The sequence below is a fragment of the Harmonia axyridis genome, chromosome 1 (assembly GCF_914767665.1).
Source record: "Harmonia axyridis chromosome 1, icHarAxyr1.1, whole genome shotgun sequence".
Classification (NCBI taxonomy): Eukaryota; Metazoa; Arthropoda; class Insecta; order Coleoptera; family Coccinellidae; genus Harmonia; species Harmonia axyridis.
The window spans coordinates 24,047,959-24,066,581 of NC_059501.1; the positions used below are offsets into that span (position 1 = coordinate 24,047,959).

An 18,623-nucleotide genomic window follows, 5' to 3' on the forward strand; every position below is an offset into this window, starting at 1 on the left:
ATACCTCATTCATTCTCCTAGCTCAAGAATATGATACATACATTTAAAAAAAAAAAAAAAAGAAAACCAAATTGAAAAATTTCATTTCTCGAGTTTTAATATCACATAAACATGAAATTAAAACATGTATTCCTAGGATAAAAACAATAAATTTTTTCGAAAATGTCGTATTGCATACTTATAAATTCAGAATTATGAATATTTTGTTGCGATATGATCATCATAAATGATTTTTTTTCAGTGTAAATTAATATCCATACTATTTGGAATCACTAAAAGTATTCATTTCATTTTAAGAGCTTCGACCTTTTTGTCTTTGATATTATTCAACAAAAATCATACAATAGAAAAATATTACTGATATTATTGATAGTATTTTACATGAAACACTTTTTTCATTAAATATTAAATTCACAATCTATGAAAACATTCGGTATATTGTTTCATGTTGTAGTATGCAAATTTCGAAAGCATAATCACTTTATATCATCTTCATTCACATCAGTCTCAATTCCGATCCATATTTTATGAGATAAGTCTTCAAAATTATACTCAAATTCTTCAATTATTCATCACATTTGTGAGATTTTGGTACTCATTCATGGCATTATAATTAATTAATATCATTTTCTTTGTGAATACACATATTTCAGGAGATTCATGCAATTGATGCAAAATCAATTCAAACCTCTTTCAATGATTAAGATATTATATGAGATAGGAGCAAATAATACACATAGTGTAAAATTTTCACATGTTTTCTTGTTGTGTATCAATTATCTTTCAAGATGGTATAATATATCTTTTCAGTTCATTTTGTAACGATACACCTATTTATCGAAACAAAAAATAAACAGTTATGTTATCTTCAAGGGTGCAGTTAGCACATGAGTAAACAAGCGTTTAAGAGCTCTTGATGTCAGCTCAGAGCTTTTCCATAATTTTTCAGTTGAAATAAATAAAATAATTGCAAACTATATAACAACTTTATTAAGCCTATATTTAGATACAATAAATCACCAGAGAGCTACAGTTTGAGCGGCATCAATTGCTCTACTTTGAGCAATGGTACCAGAGGGTCCAGCTACTACTGTGTTTTCAGCAGCGATTCTTCCAAGAGCAGGAACACCAAGAGTTTGATGAGCCCAGACTGGACTGACAGCAGCGTAAGATGTGATAGCTGGTGCAGCAACAAGAGGAGAAGAAACAAGAGCTAATCTTGCAGCAGGAGAGATAACAGCAGCTGGAGCACCTTGGGCAACAATAGCACCACCGTTTTGGTCAGCGATGATGGTTCCACCGGGAGCTGCTGAAGAGATTGAGCTACCATCAGGTCCTACAATCGTGCTTCTTGAGCTTGGTCCTTGGATCACGTGACTGGTTGGGATAGCAGAAAGGGCTAGGGGTGATACCCAACCAGCGCTAGCAGCAGCCAAGGCGGCGAAGAAGATAACGGCAGCCTAAAAATTATTACATGCAATTATGTTGAGTTCAGATAAAAAGGGTAGATAATAAAGTTTTTCGGACATCACTTTCTATGTAATAGAGTCTTCAACAGATGGAACTCACTACCAGACCCTATTGTCTGTGTCCCAAGTGTCACTAGCTTCAAGAACCAGCTTAATGCACTCTTTTTTTCATAATTCGTTTTTTCTTAATACTTCTTGTGTTTTCAAGATTTTTTTTTGTCGTATCTCATATGAAAAATTTTTGTTTAGTTTTTTTGGGGTTATAGGCATCGGCCTCCTCCATCTCTATTGTCATAATAATAAAAATAATAATTGAATAGTATGCCTTTTATAAAACGGCAAGGAATATAATAGCAGCGTAGAAATAATTGCGTAGTTTATTTTTGTAAATTTTACAAAGAGTCCTAGAAATATGGATTCCGCTCATTCTGAACTACTTATTGATCAGGACAAAAATTATGTAAACTACTTACGATGGAATTCATTTTGACTTGTTTAGATTTCGGCTGATTGAATCAACTGATACACTGAACGATGATTATTGGAACTTATATACTTGTTACATTTTTCGCACAATTTAACCTTGTCACGCCCAATTCAAAATACTCCTGATACTTAGTGGACTTCCTACGTTTGTTTGTGTGTGTAAATTTATTGCGGATTCAGAAGTTCCGTATTCACAGATTATTTTATTATTAATCTTGTTCAGACGTCTCAAATCAATTTCGAATTCGCAACAGACTGGAATATTTCGTAATTATTAAAATGTAGAGTTGATCTAGATTCTAGAATGTTCCTGAAAAAAAATATCTAACTCTGGATTGATAACACATAGCGCAGTTTTTAGAAATTTATTAAGCGAAATGAATGATCTTCGATGATGAAAGAAACAAATGTTGTGTAATCTATCCACCCTTTATTTCCTTTTTGGTGAATATAAACGCATGTAAATTAGACTTTTAAACATGAATAAGACTAATTTTCCAGTAATCTAAAATCCGCTGAATAATTTCAAAATATGACAATTTTTGGTGAATTCGAAAAAATTATGATTGGAAACCGATAATTGAAAAAAATAACGTTGCAAATTTCGAAGGGAGTTGGTGTTTACCTACATATAGCTCTACCTATAACTTTTCCATTCGAAGGATCTTCATAATTTATCATCAAAATTAGTTTTGAAAGGATTTTTTCAATTGAATTATCCTAATTTTTTCTCTTAAAAATTAATGGATTGCGAGAATCAATGATAATTATGTAGCAAACGATTTTTGGAAATAATTTCATGCAAGCGGGACTCATACTAAAGTTTCTGAGGAAATTCCTAAAAGTGAAAACATACAGCATAAAGCTATAATCTTCCTAAATAGTGCTTCATATTCTGTCTACGGATGAAACACTGCTCTGACAGGCAACTCATGGTTGCGTCATCAACTTTAAAATTTTAAAATATCTAGGCTACAGTTGCAATTTGTTCTAAATTACAAATGATGGATGCCAGAAGATATCAAAATTGACATAGTAGGATGCCAGTCAGAGCAATTTTCTTTAATGAAGCAATAATAAATTATTATTGAAAACTTTTTTAGCTCTCTACTATGAAAAATGTCTTCTAGCAGATACTTTCAGCCTTCGAAATAGGTTGGCAATTTTTTTAAAGAATTGAACGGAGCAAATTCTTCCAGTTCTTTGATGGTTAAGATACGATTCATCAAAAATAGTACAATATTTCGACAAATATATTCAACAGAAATTTACACCAATTCATAATGACTATAAATTAATATTGTCAGTACCTATCTACAACAATAACCAGATACTCAAAACAATCACCACAGCAATCTGGATTTTGAGTTTTATAACAGAAACACTCCAGGCATAAAATTTGGTCCTTGTGTCTGCTCTGTAGAAAAAAATAACACAAGATATTTTGTACTTCATTCATATTTAAAAATGAAGAGAGGACTGAAATGAAATGTGGAGGTTTTGATAGCTTTTTCATTCATGCGCCAATTATACCCTTGGGGACCATATAACTGAATATGGGTAATTATCTAGTCTTCAAAGGCTTCACGTCAGTTTTTCCCGCATTTTTTGTTTCGATTTTTTCTTGAATTTTTTATGAATCTAATAGCGATCAAGATGAAACTTCAAATCATTATTTTTCACCATTCTTCTTCAATTTTCTATGGTTCTGGTAACGCTATCAAAATTCTGCACAGTGTTTTAAATCATTATTTTGTATCAAAATGAAATCGCAACCGTAGTAACGGATTTCATAGAAAATCCAAAGAAACTTTTTTGATTGAAATGAAGCCGATGTCTGTTTATATATGAGAAATTGTCATATGCAGTAAGTACAATAATTAAAATCGATGCTTTCTAGATTCGTCCGCAAAAAAATTAAATATTCACTTCGAATATACAGATTTTTTTCACGAAACTCTTATTGTGGTGAAATATTTATATATTTCAGTTAATTTCGGATTTGACCATATATTTCTGATTTGAGTCAACAAAAACGACCAAAGTTCAGGGAAACCAGCAGTTAATCAATGAAATCAAAAAATGATGAACTATATAACAATTTTATTTATCCTATTTTTACAATAAATCACCAAAGAGCTACAGTTTGAGCGGCATCAATTGCTCTACTTTGAGCAATGGTACCAGAGGGTCCAGCTACTATTGTGTTTTCAGCAGCAATCCTTCCAAGAGCAGGAACACCAAGAGTTTGATGAGCCCAGACTGGACTGACAGCAGCGTAAGATGTGATAGCTGGTGCAGCAACAAGAGGAGAAGAAACAAGAGCTAATCTTGCAGCAGGAGAGATAACAGCAGCTGGAGCACCTTGGGCAACAATAGCACCACCGTTTTGGTCAGCGATGATGGTTCCACCGGGAGCTGCTGAAGAGATTGAGCTACCATCAGGTCCTACAATCGTGCTTCTTGAGCTTGGTGCTTGGATCACGTGACCGGTTGGGATAGCAGAAAGGGCTAGGGGTGATACCCAACCAGCGCTAGCGGCAGCCAAGGCGGCGAAAAATACAACTGCGGCCTAGAAAAATTTATGGATATTAATTGGTGTAGTACATGAGGAAAATTCAGTTCGGAATAGGAATCAAGGTTTTTTGAGAAAACTTTGGAATAGTTATTTATAATACAAGTGCAGAAGGCATTGATATTCTTCCACGAGTTCAAAATTCAAAAACGAGCCACGAAGTGGCGAGTTTTGGAATGAACGAGTGGTAGAATGAGCCTTCTGTACGAGTATTATACATTATTTTCTCTAATTCATTGCATTTTCATTGAAATCAATGAAATATTTCCATAAATATATTTTAGTGATTTTTGCATTGAAAAATGTTGGTTGGCAGAACTGATTTCTTTAAGGCAAATTGATGAATTGACAGATAAAGCCGTGGCGGAAAGTTCGGAGTACCAACATAGAATAATAAAATATAACCATGAAAACTGTGCGTTTCTGATATATTCTCGCACGATTTTGTTCTACAAGATGTGGAAGAATGAACGGAATAACCACAGAATTAGAGAAATCTACTTAAGGTTCTGACTAGTATATTTCTCACAAAATTTCTGTGTTTAACTGATCTCTTTCTTCATGAACTGAAGATATTTCATTTCAGCCTTCATTTTATTATCTACAAATACCTATCTTTTTCTTTTAATTTTGTCATCACTATGGTACATAACAAAAAAACTGTTTGAATATAAATAGTTACAGGTACTTACGATGGTGTTCATTGTTGATTTGTTTTCGTGTTGATGGATAATCCAACTGATATAACGCTATTCAACAATTTGTCTTTTATATAGTAAACATCAGTTCTAAACTCGGTTCTATGGATCATCAACCTTGCCACACCTTTCTACCAGTCCAAATATCCGCATGAGAAAGGTCAGGTTTTATAAATGATAACATCTCTTGTTTTGTTGCGAATTGAAAAATTGCATATAAAAAATAGATTTTAATTTTTGTCTATACCTGAAAAAAAAAAATGTCTGCATAGGGCTTACTTCCAATTTGAATATGTCTTAATCTTGTGCAATTCGGTTCTACATTTCATCATAATATTGTGATTCTAAAATTATACGGTGGAATAATATTATCAGATCTTACTTCCGATTTAATTGACATAGGTAGTTTTTGAATTAAGGAGGTATAGTGCATATTATCTGAATTTTCAGATAATTTTTTCAGTTAAGAGATTATTATTTTTTTTATATTATTTATATTTTTTTTGAGATTAGTTCCTCTATTCAAGAAGATCAGTTAATTATATTTAGACATTATATTCGAAATGATTAAAAATTATTAATGAACAAGGTGTCTCATTTCAAGAACAAATTAATTCAAGAAGAACTTCGAAACAGAAGAGCACTGAATTTGAGACGCTCTGTAACAATTAACACTTGTTGATTGAAATCTTTCTGGCCAATCTTGAAAGAGCAGATGCTCTATGGGAATGTTTCGTTATTTTGAAATTTTTCATGCTCATTCCAATATTTTTCGGAGATGTTTCTGTTCTTTTTGATATTGAATTTCTTTTAAGAGGCATCAAATCAGGGTTTAGTTCATGGCAATGGTATTTCAGGGGATGAGAAGGATATTCTTGTCGAACAATTCCAAAATTTCATTCTCAGAAATAATACCCATAAAATCACCATCTCAGATCTATCCTCAGAAAAACTGCTTATAATCAACATTTTTTATTACTTAAGCGTTCGTCCAATTATTCGAGGTCCACTAATATCAGATAGGTATCATATTATGCACAAATTTATCTGCAAACATGAATGAACGCGCTGCATTTTTATAGGGCGTAAATGCTATCTGTAAATTCGTTGAACACCCATAAAACCAAGCTGTTATTATTCGTGAAATGATGAGGTTATATTCGTTCACGATTCTCATATTTGCGAGTTTGCTATTCATTCAGAACGAATAAAAGAAATAAATTATGGAATTATAATTCAAGTTCTCATTTAAGAATTAATTGGCAATTTAGTTTACACTAAGGGGTGAATAAGTTCTTGTGATCGAAAATTGATCATTTAAGAAGCCTTCTAAGAAAAAGTTGGAACTACCGCCGCTTTATACTTTTCATATATTATTTGTTATTAGTTAATGTGTCCCGACAGCTAAGGATATTGACACAAAATCACATTGTGTGAATCCTTCATTTTTGAATATTTCTATGTATTTATTTGCCTAGAAATACAGTTTCAACTAACATAATATTACCCAATACATCAGATCAACAAAATATTATACCAACTTACAAAATTGTACAATCAAATAGTCAAATTAATGCGTATACCTACATTTATCAATTAAATATATTCGAAAGTATATGAAATGATATCATAATTTGTATATTTAGATTAAATACCATCACTTAGAATTTTTGACCTTTATACAGGGTGATTCATCGCGTTGGGCTATTAGACGTTTCTGGAGTTTGTGAAAAAATTTTGCATGTTGGGGTAGCTTTTTTGGTGACAATTTCAGCAATATGTCATACCTTGGGTGAAAACTCAACGGTTCATGAGTAAATCGGATTATGAATAAAATGGTGGCGACGAAGACTCGAATTTTTTTAAATATTTCTGCAGGAAAAGTGTTTTTCGAAAATACCATTATCATTTTCGATTCTGAAAATAAGTAGTATTATAAACCTGTTCGTGGTTTGGACGAAAAATATAGAGGGTGTTCATCAGGAGATCATGATCTTGGACAACTCAAATTCATCAAAACTCAATATTTTCAAATACATGATCTACTGATAAACACCCTGTACATTTTTCGTCCAAACCGCGAACACTTTTTTACTTTTTTCGCAGAAAACACTTTTATTGCAGAAATATTCACTAGTTATACCACTAGAGGTCAAATATTTCCGGAAATTTTGTCGAGCTCTTGAATATTTTGAAAATTAATGTGTGTCCTTATAAACGTCAAAAAAATTTCCAGTATAATTCGCTGTTGGGTATCCACGAGGAAAAAATTCCCACTAAAAATCATCCGTTGCGATGGTGATCTGTCAGAAATACATGTTCTGAATGGTGAAAAATCACAGGTGTGGAATTTTCAAGAAAATTTGAGTCGTCGTCGCCACCATTTTTTTCATAAGAATGCCATTAACTCCTGAACTGTTGAGTTTTAACCCAAGGTATGGCATATTGCTGAAATTTTCATCAAAATAACTATCTAATGATGCAATAATATACTGGGTGTGCCATTTAAAATAAGGAAGTAGGAGTCGATTGCCGGTAGGACTAGAAGTTGTAGAAATCTGAAAATATTTTAGCGAAAAAGATCATTATATCAAATCCCAACCTGCAAATTTTCAGCGCAAAATTATGATTAGTTTTCCATTAACGTCTAATTGGCCATCACGGTGAATCACCCTGTATGTGTAATTTCGTATTTCCAAGCGCTGAAAATATTGTTCAAGGCTCATAATGAATTCAATCATAATTAGATGTTTATCTATAAATACATTACATTCAAAAGCATTCGAGATGTTTGAAAACATTTGTTGCAATCATCATCACAAATTCGGAAAATGATCAGAAAAAATAGTCATTTGTATTCATTAATCACCCGCTGGAATTTCTTTGTGATAGATGTTTTTTTTCATTATCACAGTGTAGTACATTTGGAATTCTTACCAAGTGTTGAAAAAATTATTATTATTAAAGTATTATCTTTAACCATTTTTGAATTTTCATTTATATTTCTAGGCTTGAATGACTGAGAACTTCTCATTCGTTTCGGTTTTTTTGATGGAAGAATAAATAGAAAGAAATAATATTTAGTGCAATTAAACATTTTATTCGGCCTCAAAGCTACAACTTTCAAATCGACATATTTATTCAACAATCTGGGGCAGCAATGTTAGGATATTGTTCAATTTCAGGATATTGAACATCTTGAACTTGAGTCACTTGTTCGGTTTTTGTTTCATTTTCGTTTGTAGTTGCAGCGTTAGATCCCACACTGCTTGTCTTCTCAACAGAATCATCTAATCCATACGCCAAAGCAATGATTTGATTTAAAGGTGTACCATACTTAATTATATAATCGGAATTCAAAGAATTGTAGCTTACTGGTTCCTTTGTGACTTGGTTTCCAGAAACTTCAACCAAATTAGTCCCATATGGTATGGTGTTATAGTACACTGTGGCAGGATTTGAGTATGGGTTAACTGAAACAATTTTGTTATGATCATATTTAAAACCATAAGTGCTAGATGGTGTATAATATTTGTCTGATGCTGGATTCACCACATAATATCCTTGAGCCACAGCAACATTTCCATATACTGGTTCCAAGTTATGTACAACAACAGGCTCTTCATTAGTCGGATTATTTTTTACAACACCATAGATTTCGTTATATTTTCCAGTTGGAGAAGATTGAAAATATTTTTTTTGTGTTATAGAACCACTTGGTCCTACAAAGCTGGTTTTTTCTGATGGAGTACTAATCACATTATACCCCTGACCAACTGCAACATTTCCGAATACAGGTTCCAAATATTGTACTTTAATAGGTTTTTCAGTAACGGGATTATTTTTAACGAAACTATAGACACCGTTATATTGTCCAATCGGGGTAGATTGTAGATATTTTTCTTGTGTTATAGATCCACTTGGTCCTACAACGCTTGTCTTCTCTGAGGGTGTGTTGACATATACCTGAGGAGCATTAACATGTACTGATACAGGTTGCTTATATTCTACAACGACAGGTTTTCCGGTAACAGGGTTATTTTTGACAACACCGTAAACCTGATCAGACTTTGTCGATGATATAGATGACAAATATTTCTCTTGTGTTATTGATCCACTTGGTCCTACAACGCTTGTCTTCTCTGATGGTGTGTTGACATATACCTGGGAAACATCATCATTTACTAATACAGGTTTCTTATATTGCACTACATAAGGTTTTCCGGTAACCGGATTATTCTTCACAACACCATATACCTCATCAGACTTTGCCGATGATATAGATGACAAAAATTTTTCTTGAGTTATTGATCCACTTGGTCCTACAACGCTTGTTTTTTCTGATGGTGTGTTGACATATACCTGAGGAGCATCAACATTTACGAATACAGGTTTCTTATATTGCACTACAAAAGGTTTTCCGGTAACAGGGTTATTCTTCACAACACCATATACCTCATCAGACTTTGCTGATGATATAGATGACAAATATTTCTCTTGAGTTATTGATCCACTTGGTCCTACAACGCTTGTCTTCTCTGATGGTGTGTTGAGATATACCTGAGGAACATCAACATTTACTGATACAGGTTTCTTATATTGCACTACAAAAGGTTTTCCAGTAACAGGGTTATTCTTCACAACACCATATACCTCATCAGACTTTGCTGATGATATAGATGACAAATATTTCTCTTGAGTTATTGATCCACTTGGTCCTACAACGCTTGTTTTTTCTGATGATGTGTTGACATATACCTGAGGAGCATCAACATTTACCAATACAGGTTTCTTATATTGCACTACAAAAGGTTTTCCGGTAACAGGGTTATTCTTCACAACACCGTATACCTCATCAGACTTTGCTGATGATATAGATGACAAATATTTCTCTTGAGTTATTGATCCACTTGGTCCTACAACGCTTGTCTTTTCTGATGGTGTGTTGACATATACCTGAGGAACATCCACATTTACTGAAACAGGTTTCTTATATTCTACTACAACAGGTTTTCCGGTAACAGGATTATTCGTCACAACACCATATACCTCATCAGACTTTGCCGATGATACAGATGACAAAAATTTCTCTTGTGTTATTGATCCACTTGGTCCTACAACACTTGTCTTCTCTGATGGTGTGTTGACATATACCTGAGGAGCATCAACATTTACCAATACAGGTTTCTTATATTGCACTACAAAAGGTTTTCCGGTAACAGGGTTATTCTTCACAACACCGTATACCTCATCAGACTTTGCTGATGATATAGATGACAAATATTTTTCTTGAGTTATTGATCCACTTGGTCCTACAACGCTTGTCTTCTCTGATGGTGTGTTGGCATATACCTGAGGAACAACATCATTTACGGAAACAGGTTTCTTATATTCTATTACAACAGGTTTTCCGGTAACAGGGTTATTCTTCACAACACCGTATACCTGATCAGACTTTGTCGATGATATAGATGACAAATATTTCTCTTGAGTTATTGATCCACTTGGTCCTACAACACTTGTCTTCTCTGATGGTGTGTTGACATATACCTGAGGAACATCAACATTTACTAATACAGGTTTCTTATATTGCACTACAACAGGTTTTCCAGTCTCAGGATTATTCTCCACAATACTGTAGATATCGTTGGATTTACCATATGTGAAATATTGAGGATATTTTTCTTCAGTTATAGTCCCACTTGGTCCTACAATGCTTGTTTTCTGTGATGGTATGCTGACAACTCCAGATCCTTGAACAACATTTCCAAATACAACTGGTTCTACAGCAACAGGATTATTTTTTACAACACCATAGTTTCCGTAATATTGTCCAATCGGTTGCAAATATTTTTTTTGTGTAATTGATCCACTTGGGCCCACAACGCTTGATTCTAATGATGGAACATTAACGGTTCTATAATCCGTTACCCCAATTGTGGATAATCCGTACTTAACTAGGGAGGGGGAATTATTGTTGATAAAATGCTGTTGAACGGGTTGTACCACAACAGTTTTTTCATTTCCTGTGCCTGGATGATTTACATGTTCATGTCCATGAACACAATCGACTTTATGTTCTGATCCGTGTTGTACTGTTACTTGTTGAGTATCTTGTGCTTTCAGTTCATTAATCAATGTTTTAATGGATGGAAAATTTTCATGATGCTTAGGAGAGATCACAGCAGAGTGAACTATAGCCACAGTCCCCAGAAGTAACGTCTGAAAGAGAAATAGACAGAAATTAATGGATGAAGATAGTAAGAAAAATATAATTAATTTTCAATTCCTCTCTTCCCATAATGTATTATTAAAAAAAAACAATTAATGGAAATTAATATCAATTGGGTTTTGAACTATGATTGAAAAAAATTAAAGGATTTAACAATTTTATTGAGTTTGTTTTAGATTTTTAACATTAAGTTGATCATTTCATGTGAAAATATTTCCTAATTTCTGCATGCTATAGCACTGAATGTTATTCGAATTTTGGATAATGCGAATCCCATAATGTGAAAATTGGATATTTTAGAGTAGTCCCTTTTTTTCATAAACTATTTCAAAGACTCAAAGATTATAATATATTATATTATAATGAATAATTTGCGTGAGAATGTTATTTTTAATAGTTTAAAAATCGGTCTTGCTTACCTTACCTACATATTTGCGATTCTATATGAATGACATTAAAAATTCATGGAATGAATGAAAACATTTATTTTTAAGAAATAGAGAATCATTTAAAAAAAATGTATTGAATAGTTCAACAGATATTATGTCGAATTCAGTAGTTGCGACAAGATGTAACTTTCATTATAGAAAAGTATGTTTTAATGAGTACTTACCAGAAATTGCATTGTAATGTATTTGATGTTCTCTTCACTAGAGAAGAAAACTTTGTGACTTCCATTCGAAAACTCTTCTTTTTATATTCAGCACATTATCAAACTGATTTAGATACAGTCTCTTTTATCATTTTCCTATAGAATACGACTAGACTTGAATAAACTATTCCATATTGTCCAGGTCATTCTTTCGTGATTATAATTGCTTATCGAAAAAATATTGAAACTCCATCATTAGTTCATCGTTTTGACTTTCAAGGTAACAGGTTTGTACTTTCCTCAACTTTTGTTGAAGTGGAATTGAACATCTCTAACGTTACAACTAAATTATTCAATTTTAATGGTTTTTTTTCATTAATCTGAATTTGTGATAACATTGGAATATCGGTTCATTATTGATTGGAAAACTAGACTACTACATAATTATAATCAATACATAATCACAAGTTCAACTAAACGATTCCATCAAAAATATTTTCAAATTAAATATCGAAGATAAGCAGAAGATACCTATATGAAATTATCGCGAATATTTAACCACTTATGGTACCTTTCAATACTGATAAAACGATTTTTCAGTTTTTTTTTTGTTTCTATTCTAAATATATAAACGAATTACACGTCGATTTGTAGTAATTATACGATTTGTAGATATATGGAACTATGAACACCAACCTTTGTTGTTGATAAGTGTTACAGAATTGTTTTCAAATTACTAGCAATATCTTGAGAATTGTCTGTTATCGATAATATAGAAATATTAACGATCGGTATAGCGTGAAACTTTATTATTCTCGAGAATATTTCTTGAAAATTTCAGTACTACAAATGATTTCTTATTTCCTATCATAAAATTCACAAAATTTAGGCATAAGCTCTATCAGACATTATAGATATGGGATTTTTCAAATGACAGGTTTCATTCTAAATTGCCCGCTATCTGGGGTTCTGCCACTTTTGAAGCATCTTTCGTCATCTGACAAGTAAGAACAACGCCATTACTTAATATGGAACAATACACGCTTCAACAACGCAACGAAATTGTTAAAATTAAATACGAAAATTGTGCAAAATTAAACCACTTTTGGGTAGTCATGAAGCACTTTCTCGGCTGGTAATAGTGAAACTGGTGGAAAAATTTGAGCTGGCGTACAGATCACACTTGCAATTAAACAATAGCAATTTTGTAAGAAAAGTTTTCTGGTCCTACTTCAGTAACTGTGCAGATCGTACGAAATTGAAAATTTTATGCATTAATACAAAAATTTTGAGTAGTTCATGTTTTAAACCTAACACCCTGAATGGATAATAATATCCTGAAAGATAATTACAGTGCAGTTCAAATTATGTGAGTTTATATCAAATTTAAATAGTTAGGCTTCCGAAATGAAAACGATATATTTATTTTTTATTAAAATTGTAGTATTTTGTCATATGTCAGTAAATGGCATCAGGAGATATGGAAATTGATTTTTATGATATTGCTGTACATACTGCACTTATGGGCATTATGTCATTATGAATAGAAAATTTACTTCACTTACCGTTAATGTTAAAATATATGATTAATTTTTTTCGTCCTATTGGGATTCGGTCTTGGCGTATCATTTCAGTTATTCTTCAAGTTGGCACATCCAACTCCAAGGATTCTGTAATATATCCAGGGAATATTAGAAAATCGGGATGTGCAGGGTGTTCTACAAGCTCTATAACAAACTTTGACAGATGATAGTATTGCTTATTCTGGACATTTTTATGAGCATATTATCGATTCGTTTTCGTTACAAGAATTTGAAATTATTTATTCTCATATTCAGATGAACAAAAATACCAGTTGATGTCAACTAGAATTTTGTCGATTTTTACCCCAAAAACATACACAAAATAATAGATTAGATTAATTTTGCTTATCATATGATCGGACGAAGTTTGTTTCAATAAGGGCACTACTCTAATCATAAGTACAGCAATCATAATGATCATGTATAGGCACTGCAAAATTCATAAGCTCCTAGACCAAAACGATTCCAGCAACGTTTGGGGTGCGATTTTCAAGCGATAATTTGATGCCTGTAGATGTTATAAACGAATCGTTTAAATTTTTATTTGTATGAAAAGTGTTTGGGGCACCACCTTTTTGACTTGAGGGGGAATTATGCCATGGCCACCCCGTTCACCGGATCTCAATCCGTTGAATTTTTTTGTGAAAACATATAAAGCTTCTCTGTCATGTTGGAATCACATCTCATCAGCTTGATAGATGCAGCAAATCAAATAAGAAACGACCCATATCTGATATATCGGCGAGTAATGGAATTTTCAATTCGTCGATGTGAGGCTTGCGTTAAAGCGGAAGCAGTGCCGTTCCCAAGGGGGATATTCCTTCCCCCAGAAGGAATAGTAAGTTCTCCAATTTTTCAGAACCCTAAAATAAAGAAATTATATCATATAATATCTAATCTTGGTCGCAAAGAATCTTTTTGTGGGCACTTTAGATTTCATTATTCACTGCGTTAACATCTTCACCCACAAAGATAGGTCAGTAGTTTTAGTATATTTCGTTTATTTGTTATTTATAATTTTTCGATTATATTCTCTATTATATTCCGTGTTTAACTTGTACTGTGTGTTGCATCATCTTAAAACAAAATAAGTAAGCAAATCTCGTTGGAAAATTTCTTCAAAAGAAGGAAAATTGAACCAGCGAATCTTCAAGTTTTTCGGGTTTGAATAGAACAGCTGACACTTCTACAGGTGAAAATCAATCTCAAAAAGTGTCAAAGGACATTGGAAACGAATAACCATTTTTTTCCGTTTATAACTCTTTATCCCCCCAATGCTCATGTCTGGGTACGCCACTGAGCGGAAGGTGGATACTTCGAATAATTTTTATTGATACAATGTTTGAACTTCAAACATTTTCTGACTATCACAAGGAAATAGTTCTTATCAAGTTATGGTAAAATCTGAAGGAAACCGAATCGAACCTGAGTTCATAAGAAAAAAAGTTTTCAGAAACTCAAAGTTTGTCGTAGAGCTTGTAGGACACACTGTATTAAAAATCCGACAACTTCGAACGATTGTTGTCTCCAATGTTACTAGGCTTGAAAAATCTACTTCACGTTAAAATTCTGTCCAAGTGAGCACTCCTCCTCGAGTTCATGGAAGAAGCATTACAGTTCGTCGAATCTTGTCAAGTGAAGTTGTTAAGCTCAATAACGGTCGGGAACGCTAGGGGATGTAATACCTAATCCAACTTGTTATTGGAGGGTTTACTGAGCTGAGACACTGTCTTTCGCATCAGTATTCCACCTGCAAGATGGGACACTGAATAATGGAATACTCGAGTCGCAGGTTATTTCATTTTTTAAGTACTTTGCCTCGATTAACTGTACCTAAGTACTGGGTTCGAATTTTGAATAAAAATTCTAGATGAATATACATCGAGTATTGATTGACGACTTTATTGGTAACATTTTGGAATATACTCATTTGCTATTTGAAAAATGAGAAAAGCCTTGACGGCCTGACGTCTAATATTAGCCATGAAAAACACTTAACATACGTAAGTGATGAATTCTCCGGATCATTTCAAGAAAAAAGTCCAATAAACATAAGGCCGCTAACGTTTTGATTTCGAGATACCTACAAGGTGTTAAAGTCAATTTAACTTAAAATTGACTAGATATTCCAATTTGAAGTTCCCATCGTGGCAATGCAAATTTTGAATTCAAATCTATATAAGAGTGATATTTTTTCTGTAATAGTTGACACTTTCTGCTTTTTCTTTTGAAGATTTCAGTAGCTTAGTAAAGACCCTCATTTTTATATGTAGCAATATAGCAAGAAGATGGATTCTCACTTCTCAGAATGTATTTTTGATTTGAATAATTCTTTTTAGTGAATATTCAAAAATTTACGAAAAATAGAATTGCACATCCAGCGTACCAAAAGAGTAACATAACTCGTCAAAAGTTCTTGTACGGAGTATTATTAAGGAAATCCTCGCACCCGTCAATTTTCAATTCCAAAAAAACAATTTATCGTATGTTTTTTTTAATTTGATATTTCTCACCCCCTGGGCCTCGCACCCCTACTAATAAGTTATCAATATCCAAACCAAAATACACTCATATTTTTCCAATAGAGAAAAATTGATGAGGGTTAAGGGTGTATGAACCCTCAACTTCAAAAATGCATGCATTTTTCAAACTTCGAAAATAGAAATAGTTGGGTAAGAGCGTATTTCTCAATATTTATTATTTCAAGAATGAAAACCTGACACCAATCACAAATTTTTAATTTTGTACTGAAAAAATAGCTGAATGTGCAATCGAATATCCTTTCATTTGATATATCACAATCCATATATTCCTATTTGAAAAAACAATAGAGGGATGTGAAGCGTGAATTCAAAAAGCATAGCGAGACCTGCTGTTGAAATTAAAAATTCATGGATTCGGGGATTTTCCTCAATAATAATTAGTCAGAAAATGAAGGTCTGATTGCAGTTACTCTCTAATCACAAATTGTAAATGATTTCCAAATTTTTTAATAAAAACGGCACAAACATTTCTACTTTAAACCACATCGCTAATGTGGTAGGGGGTGAGATATATTAAATTAAAAAGCACAGGATAAATGGCCTTTGAAATTCGACGGGTGCGAGGATTTTCCTTAATAATTTTTCGTTCAATAATTATTGACGAGTTACGTTACTTTTTTGGTACGCTGTATAAGATTCAGAAGGTTCTTACTCAATTGTTATTTTCATAGGCAGAATTGACGAAATTAAACATATATTATCATGAAAAATATCTACTTATATACTTCTTTTCTACAACAATTTTCGAGGTACAGCTAGTGTTCAGTCAATTATAAAAAAATCTCAAGCTCCATAGATCTCAGGTTTGTAAGAACCATCGTCGTGAAGCCTTTCGCTGATGTCAGGAACCCATTGTCCTTCCAAACCGTTTCCGGCTGGTACCAAAACTCCAACTGGGGAACCAGCAGGGGCAACACGAAGATTGGTGGCGGTAACTCTGACTCCAAGAGGAGCAGCAAGACCAAGACCAAGAGGTCCTGCAAGTCCCAAACCTAGCGGGGAAGCTAGACCAAGGGGTGCACCAATAAGACCTGATCTGACAACGGCACCTGAAGGTCCGATGAGGGTGGCACCTCCGTTGAGGACTGCAGGTCCCAGCACACTAGCGCTGGCTACTGCTACGACTACGAGGAAGACAACTGAGCTCTGCAGAAATTGAAAAAAATTAGAAAACAATTCACCTCAATTCAATGAAGAATTCTTCAGTATTTGTTATATATCATGATTTAATATCAGTTTGATTTAGAGTTAATTCAAAGAATTACCAATGTTATCAGAAATTTGATTTTTTTTATAAATGGTAATATTTTCCTCAATGAAATTTAGATGAATAAGAAATATTCAACTAGTAATAGAAGGATTAACAATAATAGATATAATAGGAGTTATATATGGTCTTCAATGGCGTAATTGACGCATTAATGAATGAGCGCTTTTCTCAATTCTCGTTATTCGATTAACATAAAATTTTGCAAAACGCTTGAAATTATCACCTCAATATTTTATCAGGGATTGTTTATGGCCGGACAGATAGACAAACTTGATTTTGACCAAGAAGACAACATAATCATCAGTAAATCGAGCCATATCGTTTGAGACCAAAATTCTAAAATTACTGATATTATGACGAGTTATGACCTATTGGGGAGAAATGATGAAGCGATCTGTTCTGTGAAAAATTACTCAAAAAACATGTAAATTTTTCACAAGGGTTCAACCTATTTAAATCCGTTATCGCCTGTTGCCGAGAAGCAAAACATTGGGATTTATTTGTGTAAATCTAATATTCTTTCACGAATTGAGTATTATATTTAGTTCCTATATCGTTAATCGTCATAAGAAATTTTGACATGAAAAATTTTAGGAAATATTTTAGCTACCATATTCGAACCATATTTAAATTAGCAAACTACTTGAGTTGAACTAACAAATAGAGAACTGCCAAAAAATAGGAAATGCTGAAGATTCTTGAAAAAACAGGAACTGTTAGCGGCTGTTATGTAAAGTGAGTGGAAAAAATTGTATCAGTTTGGGAAAAATCTAATCATTACCCTACTTTTTGAGTGAAAGAAAGTCTTTCCAATTTTTGAAGAAAATAAATTGTGATAATTTTAAATTTCCATCGAAAACACTTTCTCTCCCGAAATTATTGAGATTATTTTTAATTGATAAAGGCAATTAGAAGGGATGATTATTTTGTCCGAAGAAACCATATACTTACAAGAGCGTGCATTTTCTTGGTTGCTGGATAACTGAACTACAATCAAACGCAATTCTGGTTTTGATTTTATACTAATGCCTAACCTTGTCACACCCATTGGGACACCAACATATTTTTCTTTCCGCTTTATGAACAACCAGCTGATATCGTATGTCATCAGCCTTATTAATGCAGTTTGAAGAAAAATACATATTTTTTTCATAGTTCCATCATATCGTGATCAA

General features: G+C 33.0%; 4 protein-coding genes across 11 annotated transcripts in view; 1 reads left to right on the forward strand and 3 right to left on the reverse strand.

The window, feature by feature from the left end:
* Nucleotides 1-18,623, forward strand: part of LOC123680079 (protein madd-4) — a 583,820-nt gene that overhangs the window by 464,947 nt on the left and 100,250 nt on the right. The window lies entirely within an intron of this gene.
* Nucleotides 973-2,071, reverse strand: LOC123680225. The gene is made up of 2 exons (XM_045618019.1): nucleotides 1,943-2,071; nucleotides 973-1,460 (listed from the first exon to the last, which is right to left on the reverse strand). The coding sequence occupies exons 1-2, from the start codon at nucleotides 1,952-1,954 to the stop codon at nucleotides 1,017-1,019; spliced, it is 456 nt and encodes a 151-aa protein (XP_045473975.1). The 5' UTR covers nucleotides 1,955-2,071; the 3' UTR covers nucleotides 973-1,016.
* Nucleotides 973-5,278, reverse strand: LOC123680231. The gene is made up of 4 exons (XM_045618026.1): nucleotides 5,223-5,278; nucleotides 4,099-4,527; nucleotides 3,266-3,269; nucleotides 973-1,027 (listed from the first exon to the last, which is right to left on the reverse strand). The coding sequence occupies exons 1-4, from the start codon at nucleotides 5,232-5,234 to the stop codon at nucleotides 1,017-1,019; spliced, it is 456 nt and encodes a 151-aa protein (XP_045473982.1). The 5' UTR covers nucleotides 5,235-5,278; the 3' UTR covers nucleotides 973-1,016.
* Nucleotides 16,876-18,550, reverse strand: LOC123680276. The gene is made up of 2 exons (XM_045618092.1): nucleotides 18,400-18,550; nucleotides 16,876-17,324 (listed from the first exon to the last, which is right to left on the reverse strand). Exons 1-2 carry the CDS (start codon nucleotides 18,409-18,411, stop codon nucleotides 16,962-16,964), a joined length of 375 nt encoding a protein of 124 aa, XP_045474048.1. The 5' UTR covers nucleotides 18,412-18,550; the 3' UTR covers nucleotides 16,876-16,961.